The 20204-nt window shown below is 42.2% G+C and overlaps 1 protein-coding gene across 2 annotated transcripts; it reads left to right on the top strand.

The window, feature by feature from the left end:
* Positions 1-255: 255 nt before the first annotated feature.
* lcorl (ligand dependent nuclear receptor corepressor-like) lies at positions 256-19851 on the top strand. Of its 2 annotated transcripts, XM_008292430.1 has the most exons (8): positions 256-386; positions 1328-1393; positions 3743-3831; positions 3980-4082; positions 5782-6003; positions 6155-6227; positions 12427-17771; positions 17874-19851. In XM_008292430.1, the coding sequence occupies exons 1-8, from the start codon at positions 293-295 to the stop codon at positions 17879-17881; spliced, it is 6000 nt and encodes a 1999-aa protein (XP_008290652.1). In that variant the 5' UTR covers positions 256-292; the 3' UTR covers positions 17882-19851. The 2 variants fall into 2 exon arrangements, with proteins under 2 accessions (XP_008290652.1, XP_008290653.1); XM_008292431.1 differs by lacking the exons at positions 12427-17771; positions 17874-19851 and adding an exon at positions 7192-11846.
* The last annotated feature ends 353 nt before the right edge of the window (positions 19852-20204 follow it).

The following is a 20204-nucleotide window of genomic DNA, read 5'->3' as shown; positions in this document are numbered from 1 at the left end:
CTACTTAGTCACAAAATCGCCAAGTGACCCAGTTAGTTTGTTAGTTAGGTTCTCGACAGACAAGGGTCCTAGAATTGCGGTCCTGAAACTGCCGCCTCAGGCCTCGTCTTGCCCCCCTGCCCTGCTAGAGGCAGCAAAGTGCCGCAAGGCATCTCTCCTGCCGCAAATACAGCAGCAGAAGGAGCGCTTTCCCCTGGCGGTGAGAGGCGGTAGTCGCGGCGCTGCGGAGGTGAAGCGTCTACAGCCGCCTTCTGTCGTTGAGACAGAGGGAGAGAGAGGGGGAGGACGGAGAATGGCGACCGTGCAGTGCGCTAAATGCACGGCAGAAAGAAAAGGGTTTCGGCGGGAACTTGATTCTTGGCGACACAAACTGATACACTGCGTTGGTATGATCCACGTGCAGTTTCATATTGTGTGAAAAAAAAAAAAAAATCAGCGGGCTTCAAAGATTTTGCCCGGCAGCAGAGGGATCGCTATGTTGGATCGCTAGCTAATGCTAGCTAACTAGCAGCTAGCTGGTAGCCTGGCCCATAGGTGGTGAGCTTTAGCGGTTAAGTTAAGCTCTTGGGCTAATGTCTACCAGCTGGCTAACCGCTCCAGTTGGCTCATTTTCTTTGTCCCTCTGAGCTAGCTAGCTACTCTATCTTGTTAGCGCTTTAAAAGATTGTTGTGTGACCAATAATGTATCTTAATATTGTATCAGGGCGTTTCATATCATTTGTCGCAAACTGATAGTTACATGGTTAGCTTCGTTTGTTTATTGACATATATGTTGGCTGTGCTAATGCCATGCTAAGCTAACATTAACACCGTTGATGTTATTTGGGGGAGGGGGTTGTTGCTACGTTAATGTCAGTGCAATATGAGAGAAGCATTCATTTCAGCGGTCTCGGGTAACGGTTTTCCTCGTACTGTTTGCTATTTTGAACACAGTTTTTATTCTGCAGAAGCTCGTAGCGTCGAGGCTAGCTCACCATAAGTTAGCTGGATTCTTTGCTGTTTATAACGTTTAGTAAGAGTGATGTCAGAATCAGAATGCATACAAAAGTAAGTAATCAATATCACTGCTACTCACGAATCGTATGTGTTGTTTAACTACTCGTTATAGAAGCTGGGTATTAGGTATTGAACGTATTGGGTGTCGTCCTGAAGCTGACAACATCGTAGCACAGTTGTCTGCAAAAATATGTAGTGTTGCAGTAAAACTAGTGTAGGTTTACACGAGCATAAAATGGGGAGAACAGGCTGTACCCAAATGTCAGGCAATCCAAGTATGTATATTTTGTCCACATCAGCACTGACGGATTGTTTCTGTTTTGTTTTTCAGGGTTTGAAACTATTCTGGAGGGAATCTATGGCCCATTGCTACTGAGAGACCTCAATTTATTTGATGGTGGGTTACTGAGTGTGCACATTTCCAAAGTCTTGATCCTTTTGTGTAATCATAAGAGGATTGTACATTTCTTTTCAACAAAATGATGAAATACCCAAACAAACAATGCATTAGTATTTCTCTTAGTGCCTTTTGACTCCTCGACCCTGTCGCAACACAGGCACATTTATTTTTTACAATGGAAAGCCTGAAAAAGCATGTCAATTATTTACAGCGTTTTTTTTCCCTTTAAGCCCAGCTTTAACAAACAGATGGGTATTTGTTGTGGATTTTATATCAGCTACTGTTTGATATTTGATTCTCTCTTGAATATTTGAATCACCACAAACACATATTCAGTATTGTGTGTCACATGCCTGTTTACTGTCTGGCATAAATACGATGTTGCTTATAATGTTGCCCTTTGTTTTTGAAGTTGAACTCAGTGATCCTGTAGACAGTGGTTCATGTTATAAGTGACGTATTCAGTCTATTTTTATCTTTAGAGCTATGGATAGAAATCCCCTTTATGTTTCAGACTGAAAACAGCTGAAAGCATCTAGAATTGTTAGTTATTAAACAGACAGTGTCCTAACATTTTATCAAACCCTACAGTAGTAACACACACTTGGAGTGTGAATATTTTTTGGCATGTTACTGACGGTATGTTTTAGATTTAGTGATATATCACCTCTAAACTGGTCTCCTGGGCTTCTACCTTGTGTTTCTTTGTGGTCCACTTATCACCTCCTAAGTCCTGCAATTACATACCAACTTTGTCAGAGCCCCAACGTGTTAGAAAATGTCTCCACTCCTGTCTGTATAGTGTTCTGCAAGACTGCAGACTCAAAGGAGGTTGTTGCAAAACATTTCCGGTATATAAAACTTAGTTATTGTTTACTTAATTATGTCATAAAAGCAGCAATAAAATGTAGCCCCAACCTCGCTACTCATGTAAGGAGAAGCATGGCATCAAACTTGGAGTCAACCCAAAGCAAGCAACTAAGAAAAACACTAGCATCAAGAGATACTTTAATGGTACATTGGCCCCTATTTGCTCCTTGTTAAAGTCAGATGAATTACCCAATACGGTATTTTTTTTAGCTTATTCTGCATTTAAAATAATGTAAACCACACCCTGTCACCTGTTTCCTGTCAAAAAATAAAAGTCTATCCATGGGGACAGCCCCAAATGTTGCTGTGTCTATTCACTGCTCTTTGTGTGACTGTAAACATTATTTCAAGTAATTTGATCCCTGTTGGTTCCCGTAATAACACTTGTTGTGAGTTCCTACAACAAGGAGGATGTTTTTTTGCAGATTGTGTTTGCTCTTTTTTGCAAGTGATGTCAGTCGGAATTCTTAGGTTTGATAAAATGTGAAACATAGCATAACTGGCTTGCAGCTTAAGAGAATCCCATCAAGTCGGGTATTAACTGTAACATATTGATCCTTACAGTTGTATCTGTTTCATTTGATAGGGATTAATATACACCCTTGAAGCACCCATATTAATACCTATAGATGTGTTCACGTGTATCTAGAAAATAATCCCCTGCAATTCTGTTTTCATTTAGGGAAAGAAATAACCTTGAAATCATCTGTACTCCCGGTGGCTCTACTCTTTTCATTAGCTTGTAGCATGCTTTCACAGGCCCCCAGCACTTGCGAGGCACCAGCAGCCAAAACATGCAGCTTGTTTGACACTATCTGGCAGTATCTCACAGTGAAGTCAGCAGTGCCATCTGGAGTTTGAGCGAGGCTAGCCTGGAACATAATCAGATGATGTGTGATAGGGACCTGGCAGCCATGATGAATTGCTCAGTGAAAACACTGTTTAAGTGATGTTTACTTATTTGCCCCTGATCTAGTTATTTTTTAATGAATATCAGCCAAAGCTTCTCTAGTGTGTTTGTACTGCGTTTATTCGTGGCAGGTTTATTGTCATAAAGCAGTCCTGCTCTTTGCTTCTCAACATTGTACAAAATTGTCTGCTTTCACATTTTGATACTAAAAATAACTCAGAAAACAATAGGAATTAGTTAAAATAATGACTGACAGGATAAACCAAGTAGTGAAAGAACCAAACATCCTGCACCACAGCACAGGTTCTCTCACTGTCAGTGTACCTGCTAAAAATCATATAGAAAAATCTTCTGTCTTTTTGCAGCATGTATTGTCATATTGGATTTGGCCAGATGACAGTTTAGCACATAAGAGACGTGAGATGTGCCTGCAGCTTGTAACATGTTCTCTTGGTAGGAAATTGGTGTGAAGATGCAGTCAGATTCTATATAATGACCCCAATAGGTGGCAATTTAATTCTTGATTCTTAATTTATTAATTCCTGGTTATGTGTTTTGTCTTTCAGACTGTGAACCCGAAGAGGTAGATGACTGGTCCCCAGACTCGAGCCGCTCTCAGTGTTCATTCTGCAGCCTTTCCCTGGACAAACTCAGTGTAAGAATTGCAGGAAGGACTGTAGTCTTTCTTAAAATATGAATATTTTTGTATTTGACGAATATTATTTATTCTAGCATGTGATATATTCATGACAGTAAAACATCTGTAAAATAAATGTTTTCTTTTTCTTTTTTTTTAAATGTAGGATCAAGTACCTGCAGCCACGTCGCCCCTCTCCTCCCCCTCTGATTACTCTGAGAGCAGCCAGTCAGCACATAGGTTCCTCCAAGCTGTGTTTCACAAGAAAGGTGAGTCAGGTGTATTTCCGCCTCGTGGAACATTGCGCAAATGTCTCAGCTTGTAATAATCCAAACCTCCTGCCACAGGTGCGCAGCTATCAGCGTTCTCCTTGCCATTTTCAGTTAGTATCATAGATAGAATAATTAGCAGCTACAGTAACAATGCTCTAAATCAGTGTGATTGAAAAACCCCCAACGGTCTGCTTTAATTTGTCAACCTGTTAAGGCCTCATATTGCTTTGACAAATCCTTTTTTTTTTTTTTTTTTTTTATCACCGAGCAGAGTATTTGCTTTACACATGGTATGTACTGAGGGTTGAGATATCTCTTGATGTTTCTGCTGCTACGCCTGTGCAATGAAGGTGCACTGAATTTCAGTTGTTACTTATTTAAACATATTTGATCTGCTTTTCCACAAGCCATGCCCTGGTTCCTCTGGCTAGTCCTGTGCTTTTGGTTAACAGTTAATCAAGGGACGATGTTTTGCATTTAACTGGCTACATGCCAGCTCAAGATTTCCTGACGTGAGTTTAGAGCTTTGCAAGGCGTCCTTCAAGTCATCCCATGGGCTCAGACAGAAAATGTAGTTTAACATCAAACTGCTTCCAACGTTGAGACAAGTTCTGAATCTAAAATAAATGACTCAGTGACTCAGCTTGATCAGGTCAGAACTAACTTCCAAGTTCCATAAAACCAATCCTTGTAGTTTGGTTCGGGGTAGGAGTTAGCAATGAATGAAATTCTACACCATGGTACAGGTTTTCAAAATCTCAGTACTGATAAATGTTGTGATCTAATAACACATTTTAGAAAAACAATTAAGAAACCATTGTGAAATGAAATAAACCAGGAATATCCACCATAGTTTGCCGGTTCGCATCCCGGTAGGGGCACCGGGCTCTTTCTGTGTGAAGTTTGCATGTTCTCCCTGTGCAGCGTGGGTTCTCTCCAGGTTCTCCGGCTTCCTCCCACAGGGTCCAAAAACATATTGAGGTTAATTGGTGATTCTAAATTGTCCGTAGGTGTGAATGTGAGTGTGCATGGTTGTCTGTCTCTAAGTGTGGCCCTGCGATGGACTGGCGACCTGTCCAGGGTGTCCCCTGCCTTCGCCCCGTGTCAGCTGGGATGGGTTCCAGCCCCCCGCGACCCTAGTGAGGATTAAGCGGTGTACTCATTTATATAGCGCTCCCTCCATCCTCTGTCACTCTTTCAGTTCCTCCCTGGATTTCTTTTTTTCTTCTTCTTTGTCGTTACAAAGGGTTCTTTTTTTTTTTTTTAACTTTTCTTCATTTCCAACCTCTCCTTTTGAAATAGGCCACACAATATGGATATCCACCATAGTTTTTATTTCAAAAAGTACACCATCAACTGAAATACATAACTGACAGTGACCTAATACAAAGTGCAATTACCACAGTATAAATAAAAGGGCAAAATGTCTACCAGTCTTCATACTTTACAGTGTGTTAGCCAGGAAGAGTTCCTGTGTTTCTGGACATTTTTGAAGACACTTGTCACTTTTGATGTTAATATGGTGGGGCCAGGCGATATTTTTGTCACAGTGAATTTATTGTAAGATGTCAGAAAACCCCTTCTTTGAGGACAAAAATACCCAAAGGTTCTCTCATTTTTGTTGAGATTATGTTTGTTATGTTACAAGTTTACACCTAACATTTAAACTCCTGCCTGCATCTGTGCTCTCCGTTAGATGTGCCCCCGGGCTGTGATTCCAACATACCTCTGATTGCCCAGGAGCTGATGAAGAAGATGATACATCAGTTTGCTATGGAGTACGCCTCCAAGTGCCTACTCCCCACCAATACAAATGGTGTTACAAGGACCTCCTCACCCTTGTCAGAAACATCAGATGCCCCTCTTGACCTCACCGTGAGCCGAACACAGGAGCAGAAAGAGAGTGAACCTGACCCAGGTAGGGAAGCATGAAATGCAGAATTCAAAAAGCCTCTAAATAAATGTTTCCAGCTTCCAGAGTTTTCAGACTGTGACATGGGCATCTCCCGAAAGAAACAAACCACTGTGCTCAAACCTTAACCAGTTTAAATCAATTTGTCTCATAACAGACGCTGTGCTAGACCTCTCCAACCGGAATTCTGCCTGCTCTGCAACTTCATCATCTAATCACAAAGCGTCAGGGTAAGACTTTTGTTGCTCTTTGATATCTTCTGTCAGTTGATTTCCGCCGTGTTTGGTCTTGTGTCAAAATGTATGAGAAAGACCTGTCATGATTTGTTAAAACTGGAGTTATTCAGGATACAAAAACACATTTACGTGACCAAAGCATTTCAAGTCCAGATCCACTATGACTAAAACATTACTTTGCATGTGAGGAAATCCATATTGCTTTCAGAGTTTAGTTTTGTTGACTACAGAATTTGCTTTTAGATGTATAGAATGGATGGCAAAGATGGGGAAGTTACTATTAATATTGTGTTGTATTGCTGTTTTATTTTTAGCAGCACTGCTTTATTTAAGTCAGCTAATTACCACCTCTTCAGTTCGAATAATATGCAAACCCGCTTTTTTGGTGGTGCTTTGGGTAATTCTAAGTCATTCTGAGAAGCTAACTAGGGTTTGATGTTTTGATTCTATGGGGTTGACTCTTTTATCTCTTGAGCGGTAACGTCACAGCAATGGCCGTATTATAACATTTGCCAACAGCTCAGGATTGTACAATGAGTAGAACATTGCAGTACCTCACAGCGATTTTACCTCCTTGTTTACTGAACCAGTTATGATGAGTTTGATTATCCAACCTTCAAGCATGTAGGACTCTCACTGAAGGATATCACAAACTACAAGGGTTGTATGTGAGCGCCAAAGTAACCCCAGCCATTCACAGACTGTCCCACCTGGACGTGAAGAGGCTTTGCCACACAAACAATGTGTGTGAGAGAGACACACAGCATCAGTGTGTGTGTGAGGGCCCAGAAACAGACTGAGAACATACAGACACGAAACTAACAGTCGCAGTGATGTTACCAACACAAGGCATAAAGGAGTGGACCCCTCGCTCTACACCCCCCTGTTCCCTATGCCAAAATCAAACCCCCTCCATCACCTCCATCCTGACCCTGCTGTTTGGTCCTCCCATTCCTAGGAGGCAGCGCAGGCAGAAGGAGGAGTACACTGAGAGGAGCTGGGAGCTGTCTGAGGGGTTGCTGTCCAAGGCTTTGAAGGATATACGTTCAGGGAGGCTGCCGGAGCAGCGGGCCGCGTTGCTTTATGGAATACCTCTTCAAACCCTGAGGCAAGGTCTGGACGGCTGGGCTGAGGGGAGGCTGGGGATGCTGCATCAACTCACACCAGGAAGCAGAGATATCAGGGATGAAGTGACATCGTACAACGTGATGTCATCGATGTTGGGCGGCGAAGCCCGTCTTGTTCTGCAGAAGGTGGCGGCATGGGCAGAGCGGGCAGAGATTGGAGGAGCTGCAGAGGAGAATGGAGACTTGAGTTTCCCTTCATCTGCTCTTGCCTTTTATCAACCGAGTGGTCTACAGAAGACTCTCCCTCACTGTTTTCCCCAGCTCAGGGATGCTCTCCAGCCCCCAACAAGCCCCACCCCCAGTCTGGAGCCACCCACTCCCCTGCGTATTCCTCAGGTTCGTTCCATGTCTGACCACAACAGGTCAGCCTCAGCTGAGAATTGCGGTGGGGCTGAAAACCTACATCAACGTACCTCATCAACCGAGGGTACTGCCAGTTCATCGACAGCAGCTGCCAGACCTTCATCTCTCTTCAAACTCAGACCTCCATTCTTGGCACAAGGCTGTCCAGGCAGTGCCAGCCAGTCACCTCATCGCCTGGGACCACGTGGATCCTCACTGGATGAGTCAGAAGATGGACCAGGTTGCCGAGATAAAGACAAGCAACCTCGAAAGAAACGTGGGAGATATCGGCAGTATGATCACGAACTGTTGGAGGAGGCCATTACTATGGTTATGGCTGGTCGCATGAGTGTTTCCAAGGCCCAGGGGGTTTACGGGGTACCTCATAGCACACTGGAATACAAAGTCAAAGAACGTACTGGAACACTGAAGCACCCTCCCAAGAAGAAATCTGCCAACTTTTGTTCATCCAGTTCCAATTCGTCTGGTTCTGGTACTATGACCAGTTCCGTTAACTCAGGGAGTCTTGCCTCCGCTGCTGATGCAAAGAGGTTCTAGACCACAGAACGCCTCGAGAACTCCTCAACACTTGAACACATAACCTCTTACAAGATACATGTTTTCTGGAGACACTTGTTGAAACACAACACATGCCTTTACAAAATACACGGATATTAATATTCAGGTCTTTTAACTATGTGTCTGTAATGTGATAGTCATACTTTAAGCTGTATTTCTCTAGCTTCGTCCTGGGCTTTATTAAAGCAGCTACAAAGTACAGCATTTTTAAAGCAGCAGTGGTGCTCAGCAGGCAGCTTTTGTTTACAGCAGCTCTTAAACTTAACACACTCCTTATAGCTTTAGTTTTGAATTACTAAAGCTGAAAGTTCTTGAAGGATATAGCTTGCATTATTTAAGTTTTCTGTTATCAGCAAATCCTATGAAAAGACCAAACCTGAAACAGAATTTGGGCCTGAGCCTCATATATCAAAACATTTAACTGACACCTCATTGTTTTGTGCCACTGTCTTGCAGGTTTGTGTTGGATTGTTATATAGTATTAGTTTTTTGGATGTCAGTGGCATACTGTGACACAGAGGTATTAACTGTGCCAGTGTGTGGCTACAAAGACCATATTTGTTTTTATACAATTAGACAACCTCAACATTTATTTATAACTATTTTAAAAATCAATTATTTAATCATGTCACTTTGCAAGCAGCCATGCCAAATATAGTCTCGTTTAAGCCCAGAAGCAAGATCAGGATTTTCTTTGACCTGTGTGATACTTAACTGAATATCACTTGGGTTTTGTTGCTTAAAAAAATAAAATAAAATCAGTATTTTGAATACATTTTTGTTTGCAGGTTATGTTGACGGGCAATTTTCTGACATTGTATAGCCATAATGGTTAATTGAGAGAATTATACTATAATCAATGTACTATGAAAGGAATCGATAGTTGCAATGCTACTTGTAAGAACAAATCAATCACTGGCTTTGGTCTTCTTAGGAGATTTGTGGGTTAAAAAAAATAATATTTTGGGGGAAATAAATTAATACCAGCTGTATCCTTAAAGATCTCCAGGACGTTCCTAACTTGGTTTTCATGTTATACAAGTTGGTTTCTCTTGAAGAAGAAAAACTGACATTGATTGTAGTCTAAAAGATTGCTGAGAATCAGGTATGAGCAACACTGTTGTGGACCTTTTTAGAGCTAAGAACTAAAGTGTGACTGTCATATTTGCTAGCTGTTAGATTATTAGGTTATTCAGGTTTAATTCAATTCTTAAAGCTCCTCGGTAATGGAGTGCTGATGATTGTCATTTGCAGCTTTCTAGCTCTCTCTCTGGGTATCTTACCTAGGTTATTCAAGTGACTTAGAGCCATTATAACAAATTAAAAACTCATTACTATTGCTAGACACCTCTACAAACAGGGAGATTGTACAGTATAAAATGCTGTGGTGGCTACATCTTAATTATGAGTTTTTGTGTAAGAGATTAGCTTAAGAAAGCCATTTTGTGTCCACAGTTTTCCTCTCTTTTGTGCAAGCTAGTCTGAACATTGTATTGAGTGTAGTTGGAATGCAACTGTGCAGCATGTTGTAAAATGTGCACTGATAAGCTTGGGAAATGTACGTTATTGTGTTTGTGTACTGTTTGTGAAAGATATTCTTTTATTATTACAGATATTTACTAGTTCTGCTACTGTAGCTGTATTACTGTAAACCTCATACATGACTGCTGCTTGACTTTACTTTGCGGGACTGTTTTCCTGGCACAAAGACGCGTAGCTGTGACAAGAACTTTCAACTAATGATTCAAAGGTGATTTGCAGTGTACTGCGTGAAGCCTAGGTGACAGGTTAGTATTTGTTGTATGGATAAGGTTAATTGTTATTGATGGTTGATTGTGTCGGCTACTGGAGGTTACAGTAGTTTAAGGCTTTGGGGAAAAGTTGGCGGTGTGACCATAAAGTTATTTAGTGCAAAGGCTTACAGGCTTCTTTGTCTGTGTTTGGGGAAAATGCAAAAATGTTGCGTCTACACTCACATCTGCCTCTCAGATGGGCCTTTATCCATCAGCAGTGCTATTACCAAAACAGCATTTCAGGGTTACCCTCACAACTGCTGCTTCAATTTGTTTTGCTGTGATGTCAGCTTGCCTGTTTCTCACTCACACTCTCTAACCTCGTTGCCACATATACCTCTGAACTCTCTCTGCCTATAGCCCAGCGTCAGGTTTCACATCAACACCTCTGTGTTAGGATACTGAATCTGCTGGGGTAAGAGCTCTTATCAGTTTAGGAACACTTAGGAGCTCTTTGTCTCTCATGGAACAACACCTAAGTGTGAATTTATTGCCATCAACAACACTTAAACTTCTGCAAGTAAATTATTATACAGTCAGCCATTTGGTGGAGTGTAAAAGAATTTTTAAAAAGGGTTGAAATTCTGTCCTGTGGCATTTACAGGAGATCTGCCATATTCTTAGCAAAGCATTTGCCCCTTTTGCTTTTCTTTTTATGTGTTGATGATCATTTTCAGGGTGGTCTGTGAAGCAATTTAATTTTTTAGAGCTTTTTTTGTCACACGATTGTGTAGAATTTCAACCTTTGTAACTTTGGCAACTCTACAAATACCGATATCTCTGCTCCTGAATGTCTTTGCTCATCATGGTACACAGTGCCTGTGTCTGGGGCTACAGCTTAGTGCAGTATGATATCTTTACTCTGGGAGTTATCTGCTATTTATATCAAAGGGCCAGTTTGTAAACAAGCCCAAACACCTCTTGAGAAATAGAAACAGATAATTGTCATTGTGCAAGCTTAATTGCAGTATATTCTGGGAACACAGCCGGGCTTTGAGCTTAAGACATTTTTTTGTTTTTTTTGGACTGAACTGCTGGCAAATCTTTAGGGCAAACTTAATATAAATCTGCTATTTATGCATAAATCAGTTATTGCACTATGATTTATAAGAAGCATTTTTATTGTAGAAACCTGTTTTGTGTTGTTAATGCATACTTATTTATTGATTGTGCTTCAGAACTGTGATTTTTACTAGTTTGATTGTAGTAGTTCTTGATTTGTAATGGGGCACTTTGATGCAATGTGATATGTGTATTGCTACAATTGCATGAACGCTTTTAAATGTTAGCTTTTATAATTTATTTTGTCCAGAAATTACACTCTTGCCCATTGTGGTTGTTTAGTACTTATGTTGCAATTAAATTATTTAGGTGATTTAAAGAAAATCATTTGATTATCATATAAAATTCAACATCAACACTACAGAATGTAAATGCATCCAGCCTAGTTGAACTCTGACTAGGCCTGGATGCATACAGTACTTAAATTGCTAGAAATAGTGTCCAATATCAAACCTGCAAAAAGTTTACTGTTAATAAGTAAATGGCTTAATTTAATAGTGAAATATGTCACCTCTAGGACCTGTTGGCTGATTTGAACATTGGAGGTCTTTTTTTTTTTTTTTTTTTTGAACTGTTAATTTGTTGGCAAAAGTGCTGATGAAAAAAGAAACATTTAAGTTTGAGCGTTTCTACAATCGTTCCTTCTGCTTTTAGCAGAATGTTATCATTTGCCTTCAGCAGCTTCTCAATAAAACAGTTCTCTAATCTAACGACTTGTCTGTCATAATTTTACAAACAGAATGGTTTGCTTCAGGGTATTCCTGCACTTAGCTGGGTTAATTTTTGCTTTTTTTAAGGAACTGTTCTTTCATGGTGGTTTGACAAACACTGGCTTCACAAAGCCTAGCACTGGCAACAGAGGATACCAGTATATTACTATAAATGACTATATCGTAGCTGTACATAGTCTAATGTGTTTATTTTTTTCTGGTGTCTAATATAAAGAATTTCATTGCTACTTTTATGGTGCTAGAAAATGCAAACAATGCAATGAGCTACAGTAGGCACGTTCTGCAGACTACATGCATCTACAACAGAGGAATAAAAATAATCAGCCAGGGTTATGTTTGCCGCAGTAAAGAAGTCTGGCTATTACAAAATATCCCCACACGGAGAAGTGAAAGGCAAACATTAGGCAGTGGTATGTGAGAACACAATATAAACTTAATTACATTGTTCCTAATAACATCAGCAGACTGTTGTTATTCTTTGTGAGTACTTAGGTGTGGTTATTTGCGCTCGGCTATGAGTAAAATCTCCTCACACCAGTTTTTCCATTTTTGCCTCCAGCTTCCTGCTGCCACCAGTCACAGAGGACCTGGGAGATGTGGGACAGCGAGGGACTAAGTTTCATCACAGTTCTGCGTTGGATGCCGTTCTAAGTTCTCTCTGCCCAGCACACCGATCCTTAATTTCCCAGATCCTGAAGCTGGCGCACCAGGAAAAATTGCTGTCGTTCCTTAATTGCAGACCTGTAGGTCAGACTGAAGCTCACTGCTGTCACTGTGGTGTAAACCCACAGGACAAGCTTACCACTCATTCAGTCACATTAAGTGAATGTAAAGCCCACAACCACAGCCTCTACTACCCTTTAACTGATTGTGAACATCAAAGTCATGGCAGCACAGGGTACCATCCAGGGGACTCAAAGTCCAACTGTAGCATCCATCACTTATCTTTCAAAGACTGTAACAGTGAAGGTCAGCGGGGCTCAAGGTACGACTGTGTGCAGAGGTGCAGGATGGAAACCCACACGGTTTTATCTTCCAAGAGGCTGCATTGCATTTCCTGCCAAAGCCCTGCTGATGGTCAGACCAACGACATAGTGTGCTCATTTGCATCCTCTCCTCCGTTATCCCAGTCCCCTGCACTGTGCACTCCCTCCTCAAGTTTATGCCCTTCATCATCGACATCTTGTAACCAACACAACCCCCACTCTTGTCCCTGTTATCTAAACCACGTCTGTCTGACACAAGTCAGGAGTACAATAGAAAGGGGGGGTGCAGATAGCGATCCTCCTTGTCCTGTCCTGAAAAGAGAGCAGAGCCCCTCTCCTCCCCCTCTTTCCCCCATCCCCTCAGACATTGGGAAAAAAACTGATGAAAAACCACCCTCCCTTCTTCACCATAGACAAGAAGAGGAAGATGACCTAATGGTCAAAAATACTCTTTTAAGTGCTAGCCACCAGGAAACCGATGTGGATACAACTACAGAAGATGAGCTACGGTGTAAGACACCAGGAAGTGGTCAGGCTGAGCGGACCCCAAGTGGGGCTTTACTGCAAGACGTTATGAATCGCTTCAGTGAGAAACTGGAGACAATCAGACCGCTCGACAAGGACCCAACTCTGGTTTCCACGGCCATCTGTGTTTCTGAGAAGGAGCAGCCGCAATCACCCTCAACCAGTCAGAACCTGGAGTTTCATGCTGATGCCCATCTGACTGAAATCATCACCACAGTGCTTCACACAGGCAGTGCTAGTGACTACAATCTCAGCGAGCTCTTCAGTCGCCATGATAATGGAGAGCCTAAGTCACCCAATACCCGCTCCCGTCGTCGCCAGGAAGTCCTTGCTGCTATAGCAACACCCGCTGATGATGCATCAACCAGAAGACATACCTTACAAATCAAACGGGAGCTTGCTATGCTCGATCAGTCCTGCAATAGGAGAAAGGTGCGACTAGCGAAGAAGGCAAAACTGAAAGATGAAAATGTTTCTGTAACTACATCATGCATTTCACCAGAACAAAACCTGGTTAAAGAGGTGTCTAAAAGAGAACCTGAAGTAGGTGTGGAACATGTAGAGAATCATAGAGAAAGGGAGGGACCACTGAACATGCTGTCTGCAGAAAGTAACGGGCATGAAGTAAAAGAAGAGATTCAGACAGTTATAGTAACAGAAGAAATTCAGATCATTAAAGCAGAGGGGAAAGAAAGGGAAATATCAAGTGAGAAAAAAGATTTTACTTACTCAGGTATTCAAATACATACCCCTGAGCTACAGTGCAAGTATAGCAAACAAGGCTCAAAGTGTGACAGTGTACAAACACAGGTGATTACAGTGACTGCAACCTCAGCAAAACAGTGTGGTCAGCCCTGTATAGAAGGTAGTAAGGGTGGCAGTACTGAAAATGATGGGAGCCACAAAGAGGCTTTATTAGGTCAAAGCTGTGACACTGGCAACAAACCAGATAAAGGTAAAGATTTCAGTAGAGAAAGACAGAAATGTCAATCAAACCACTCCAAAGGGGCAAGAAAATCTGGGAGAAGTATTGTCCCTCCACAGCGATTCTCCTCCTATGTCACAGAGCCCAGGAAGATGTTTTTTGTTGCATGTTTCTCTGAAAGCATCTTTAGCCAGGGAGCACAAAAGGACAAGGTTTTGACATCTAGCACCTTGCATGCCTTATCCAAAGATCCAGATGAATTCAGAAATGAAGCCTGTCTGCCCTCTAAGGAACACACAGAGAAGCTTGCCTTTGAATCAACACAAAAAGAACAACATGGGCCATCTTGCACACAGTCAAAAGATCAATGCCAGGTGTCTCCACAAAGTGTGGCTGCCAAAGAGAAGAATCCTGAAAAACACAGCTCAGGCAATAAGACAGATGGCAGCGACTTGGCTGCCACACCTTATGGAAGGCTACGATCATCTCCAAGACGACTACAGCTCTCAAAGATGCAGAAAAACCCATCAGATGTGGATGTCGCCATCAAACCCGCTACCTGTGCTGAGAGCCCATCCAACTCCCAAATCCTGTACACTAGTCCAATTAAGCTCATGTTTGTATCACCAGTTAAGGATAAGGATGGAGTGAAGTATAGTCTCAAATCAGCAGGCAATGGCTCTGGTACACAGGCAGAAGAATCCTTTGACCCCTGTGTCGAGTCTTCTTGGTCAGGGACACCTCAGAAGCACAAAAGCAAGAGCAGTGAGCCTGCAACATCACAAGTAAAATCTATTTTTTCACCACTGAAATCTGCTACCTCACGCACAAGATCTGCTTGTTCACCAATGAAGTCTGCTTCTTTGCCACCCAAGTCTGCGTCTTCAACACCCAAGTCAGCTTCTTCACCAGCTAAGTCTACTTCTTCACCAGCCAAGTCTGCCTCTTCAACGCCCAAGTCAGCTTCTTCACCAGCCAAGTCTTCTTCTTCACCTGCCAAGTCTACTTCTTCACCTGCCAAGTCAGCTTCTTCACCGTCTAAGTCAGCCTCTTCGCCCAGGTCGGCTTCCTCGTCACCTAGAAATAGTTCCAGACGATCAGGCGATGGCACTCCAACTAAGCGTGTAGCTGGAACTGAGGTCCAGGGATCACCAGGTAACTTGGCATCTTTCCATGAAACCACTCCTCCAAAAAGGCGTCCAGGCAGGCCAAAGAAGTTGGGACCACAGCTAGAGCAAAAAGCGAAGAGGCCGATCGGTCGACCACGTAAGCAGAAGGTTGTGGATGCAGTAAAGGGGGAAAAAACTGTAAATGGAAAATGTCCCTTAGCATCTGATGTTGAGGAAAATGTAAACAAGAACCTCAAAATAACAGTGAAGTATGGTCGTTCAAGGAGAAACAAGCGAATTGTGTCTGAGGGCTTTGAGCAGCTGCAAACAGAATTCAATGATGCTTGGCAAGCTGTGGGTTGTAAAAGTGACTTGGGCATTTTATTGCACAACTCTAAGAGCAGCTCAGGTAGTATCAAAACAGCCTCAGAGGAGTTAGATTTTGTCAGCCCTGTGAAAGAGCTTGCCCCTCAATCTGGCAGTAACATCAAATGTCAGAAGCAGAGTGATTCTGTACCCTCGAGGAAACCAGGCAGACCAGCAAAAGTTAAAATCTCTGGAATCTCAGTCACAGTTACTACAGTGTCACCTCGGCAACGCAGAATTCAAATAAATAAAGATACTCGGCAGTCTCCTGGCACACTAATTCATAAGAAAGTACTGCGACCAGAACTCAAATCTGCCAAAGAGCCCTGGACAATCAGTCATCAGTTAACAAGCAAAAGGAGTCAAACAGTGGAGAGAGGAGAAACAACAGATGAAAGCAAAGACGAACTGCCAGATCAGCCTGTGGCAGTGCGACACTCACTGAGAGTGAGAAAACCCTCTATCCACTTCTTACATGCTGTTGCCACCTCTAGATCTTACAGCCGCAGTAATGCTCTGCTACGGCGCTCGAAACAACTTCTGCTAAACAAGGCCAGCAATGAAAGGAGACAGGAGGAGCAGCAGAGTAGTGTGGAAACTTTAGGGGAGAAAAGACCACTTTGTGGACAAGAGAGGAAGAGCGTCTCTCAGGACCTGAGCAAAGTGGCAGGAGTATCTGTAGAATCAATCTTTAGCCCTAAAGAGACACTAAGGTGGTGGGAAGCATCAACTGAGGAAAAGACAATGAACCAGGAGCTTGCTCGGCGAATCCGAGTCATCTCTGACACCTGGGTCTCAGACACTGTGGAGAACCAAGAAAAAGAACCTGTCTTTACCTCTAAACTAGGTACTAAAGGCAACAGTCCATTTACCAGGAAGTCAAAACATTGCTCTGTGGTTCGAACACTGTTTGACTGCCCAGCTAACAAACCAAGGTCCTATAGCATGCAGCAGATCTGTTCGTGGTTTATGCAGACCACAGAGACACAGTCTCTGGCTATTGTCAAGAAGGCAAGCTCCCGTCCTTATGAACCTCGGCACTTCCCTCGCTCTGCCAGCAAAAAAAGTACTTGCTACAGTCCTCAGGCAGAGCGACTCCGTAAACACATCAAGAAGTTTGCCAAAACTGTGCCAAAAAGTCCTTTGCAACATCAGCAGGCTCAAAGACGGTTGAGGAATAGGAATAAAGCAACACGTAGTATCAGACGACAACTTTTCAAACCCAACTTTCCAGTGGGCAAGCTCAATCAAGGAGTCCAGTGCTGGAGAACAAGAGAATCTTTTAAATACCAAGTTGCTCTGTTTAGAGCAAGGACAAGGTTTCTAACCAGGAAAGAAAGGGAGAGGTGGCGAAAGAGGCAGAGAAATAAGCAAAACATAAATGTAGCAAGAAGTTGCTCCAATGGACGTGTAGTAACTGGACTACAACCAAAACGGAAAGCATTATGCAGATCAACAAAAGATCTATTTTCTGACTGCTGGTGGAGATGGAGGTGGATGGAGAACAGATCTGCGAGCAGGTCTGCTGACCAGACTCAGGAGCCTGTGGATGTACGCAAAGAGCGGGACCTCTGCTCTAAAGCCTGGAGTCCTGAGTCCCTGAAGGAATGCCGGGTGTTGTTGAGGAAGATCAACTCTCCAGACAACGAATCAGCTGAGGAGGAGTCTGACTCCTGTACTGTGACACTGGATGACGGGTTGCCTTCCACATGCCTCTTTGCAGGAAGGGAGCGGGAACTGGTAGGAGTTGTTAAAGCTGTGAAAACTGAAAGGAAAAGGAGCATGAGTAGGAGGACTGCCTCTAGAGAGCTGGCAGGTTCTGCACCTAGATCAGTCCAGGAGCAGAGTGAAATGCCAGTGGGGAGGCAGAAAGGCAAATACAAAAGTCCCGGGGTTGTGTCTACTGAACCATCACAACCACCACCAGCGAAAAAGTTGAGACAATCGCGAATGAGGGGCCTAACCGGGCTAAAATGGCGTGATTATGTATTTGGTAAATACCTTGCTTCTTTTAATGAATTTCACTAACTTTAGTCAAGGCTAAGTTGCAGTTCCCACAAGATGAATTTGTGCTCTTTTTCTTCTTTTCTGACAGAAAACTAAATGAAGCATTGGGCCTCCTCTTCCTGGGAAAGGGACTGTGGTTTAACGTGGTGCCTTTGGACATTGAGCTGACCACGTGGACTGACCATCCCACTATGGTTCAGTCTTACACTCAGCAATTATGTAGCAGTCTAACTTAAAAGCTTGATGTTGCACTATTTTTATCCATGGATATGTATGTACAGTTTTGTTTTGTTTTTTTGTTTTTGGTCAACTTGCCTTTGTCTTTCTGAACGTGTATGGTAGAACAAATCATTACATCAAAGAAGAGTTTAATGGGATAAGCGCTTATACAGTGAGCCCTGTCTGAATAGCCCTATTGGAAGGAAAGACAAAGCTTGATTGCATTAAGACAGTGCCGTCTCCCCCCACAACATACCTCATTATCAAGGCCAGCACCTCTTCCAGAATATGACCTTTTACTGTAAATCCTATCCTGAAACAAGTAACAACTTTTAGTATTTTAATTTCAGCTCTGAACTCCCCTAACCTTAATTTTAATTTATTGTGACTCCTACTTTGGCACTGTTTAAATTCCAAATTGCTAATTTAATAATTTGCTTTGTATTTCTAGATGTGGTAAAAAGTATGTTGAAATTTCATTTTAAATTTTCTACCAAGCCGAGCTATGTTTGCAATATTTGTCAATGCTGCAGTCAGTGTTGTTGTATTGCAAGCAAGTAGCCAAAAACATGCTCTTAATGAAGGAACATTTTAGATCATCTAAGCCCTCCCTCCTTTTTTTTTTTACTTTAATCACTGATTGTGTATGGGCCCCAAACTATAAAATTGTGAACTACAGTAATTAGCCATTAGGATGCACTAAAACCAAACATCTATGTCATTATTTCTTTTTGAGTATTTAAACCCAGTCTCCACACCAAACTGCAATTACCAAACACACAAGTGTGTTCAAAATGGCTACATATTCAGCCCCACAAAATACAAGGGTGTGTCTGTGAAGTGATGAAGAAAAATGGCATTATGCAGTCGTAGAACGTAGATTCTGATAAATATGTTGGTTTGTGGGATGTGTCGTTTTAATTCAGTTACCTTTATGTGAGTGTCTTGTTTTCATCCAAAGCGTATACTGTATGTCAGTGTCAGATCTACTTCTTGCACTATTCCATTTGAGATTATTAATCCCACTACACAGATCCCTCCTCCCATATTTTTGCACATCCCATGTCCCACTACCAACCCCTACTGTAAAACTAGAGAATCTGCTTGGTGCAATACAAACCCAGATGATTTATCAGTATGTAGTAATTATTTTATTGCTGACAGACGAATGGATGTACACAAGTACCAATGGCCTGGGATGTTACTTCAGTCGTTTCCACAGCCATGTAATGTGATCGTAAAGGATAATGCTATACAAACTTTTTCCCACCTGCTTTGTTCTCCTCAATGAAGCAGAAAAATAACAAATACCTAATAGTTATAATTGCATTAAATTGTTTCTATCATAAACGTACTAGCATTATTCACCGTTTAAATGCAGGTGGGAGATCTGTTGCTGATTCCCCGGAGTTCTGCTTTTTCTCGAGTTGCAAGAGACGCCTACCTCCACTGGGTCTCAGCGAGGCCTGCGGCTCTTTTGCTTATCAGCCGTGTAATAGACAAGGCCAGAGAGTTGATCGATAAACACTAATCTTGGATCAATATCACGTTTGCCCGCCTTCGGTTTAGAGGGCGGGTAGATCCAAGATGTCTGGCTGTAGGTCAAAATTTAACCCTGTAGTGTGTATTGTGCCTGACTACCCTTGTATGTACGTCACTATGGTTGCCATTTCAACACGAGGGAGGTGGGGAGGCTCAGTCTTGTGATAAACGACCCTTTGTTTGTTGAAGAACCTGGTGCTAAACATCTGTTGTATATTTTCTTTATCGTGTTTTTATACTGTCCATTACAGATGCAACAAACAGGTGTCTGTGACTGGAACAATAAAAAGAGTCTTTTGAAATAACCAGTGTGGAGCGTGATTTATAGTAGACTGAAATTATTACATAGCGTAGAGATGGTAAAAAGTAAGAGTCCACGGCTAAGTGTGAAGGGCACTGCAGGTCATGGTCAGCACAGTAATTCTTCAGCCAATCGTGTATGTGTCACTTTAAATACTGACTAGTGCTGTTTTTTCTATTGCTTAAATTCATTTTGCTAAACGAAGCCTTTATGTAGCATGAGATCGGTCACTGATATTGTGTAAGTGGACTATCCTGTTAATCCAAGATTAATCTGAAAACTTTCATAACTACTGAGGGGGATTCAAAACAAAATATTTTTTTAAAAACACAAATTTTGTCTTTTTTCTGTACCTTT

The sequence above is a fragment of the Stegastes partitus genome, unplaced genomic scaffold, assembly GCF_000690725.1.
Source record: "Stegastes partitus isolate 25-593 unplaced genomic scaffold, Stegastes_partitus-1.0.2 Scaffold810, whole genome shotgun sequence".
Taxonomy (NCBI): domain Eukaryota; kingdom Metazoa; phylum Chordata; class Actinopteri; family Pomacentridae; genus Stegastes; species Stegastes partitus.
The sequence above is the reverse complement of the archived record's forward strand: the minus strand, read 5'-3'. Positions and strand labels throughout refer to the sequence as shown.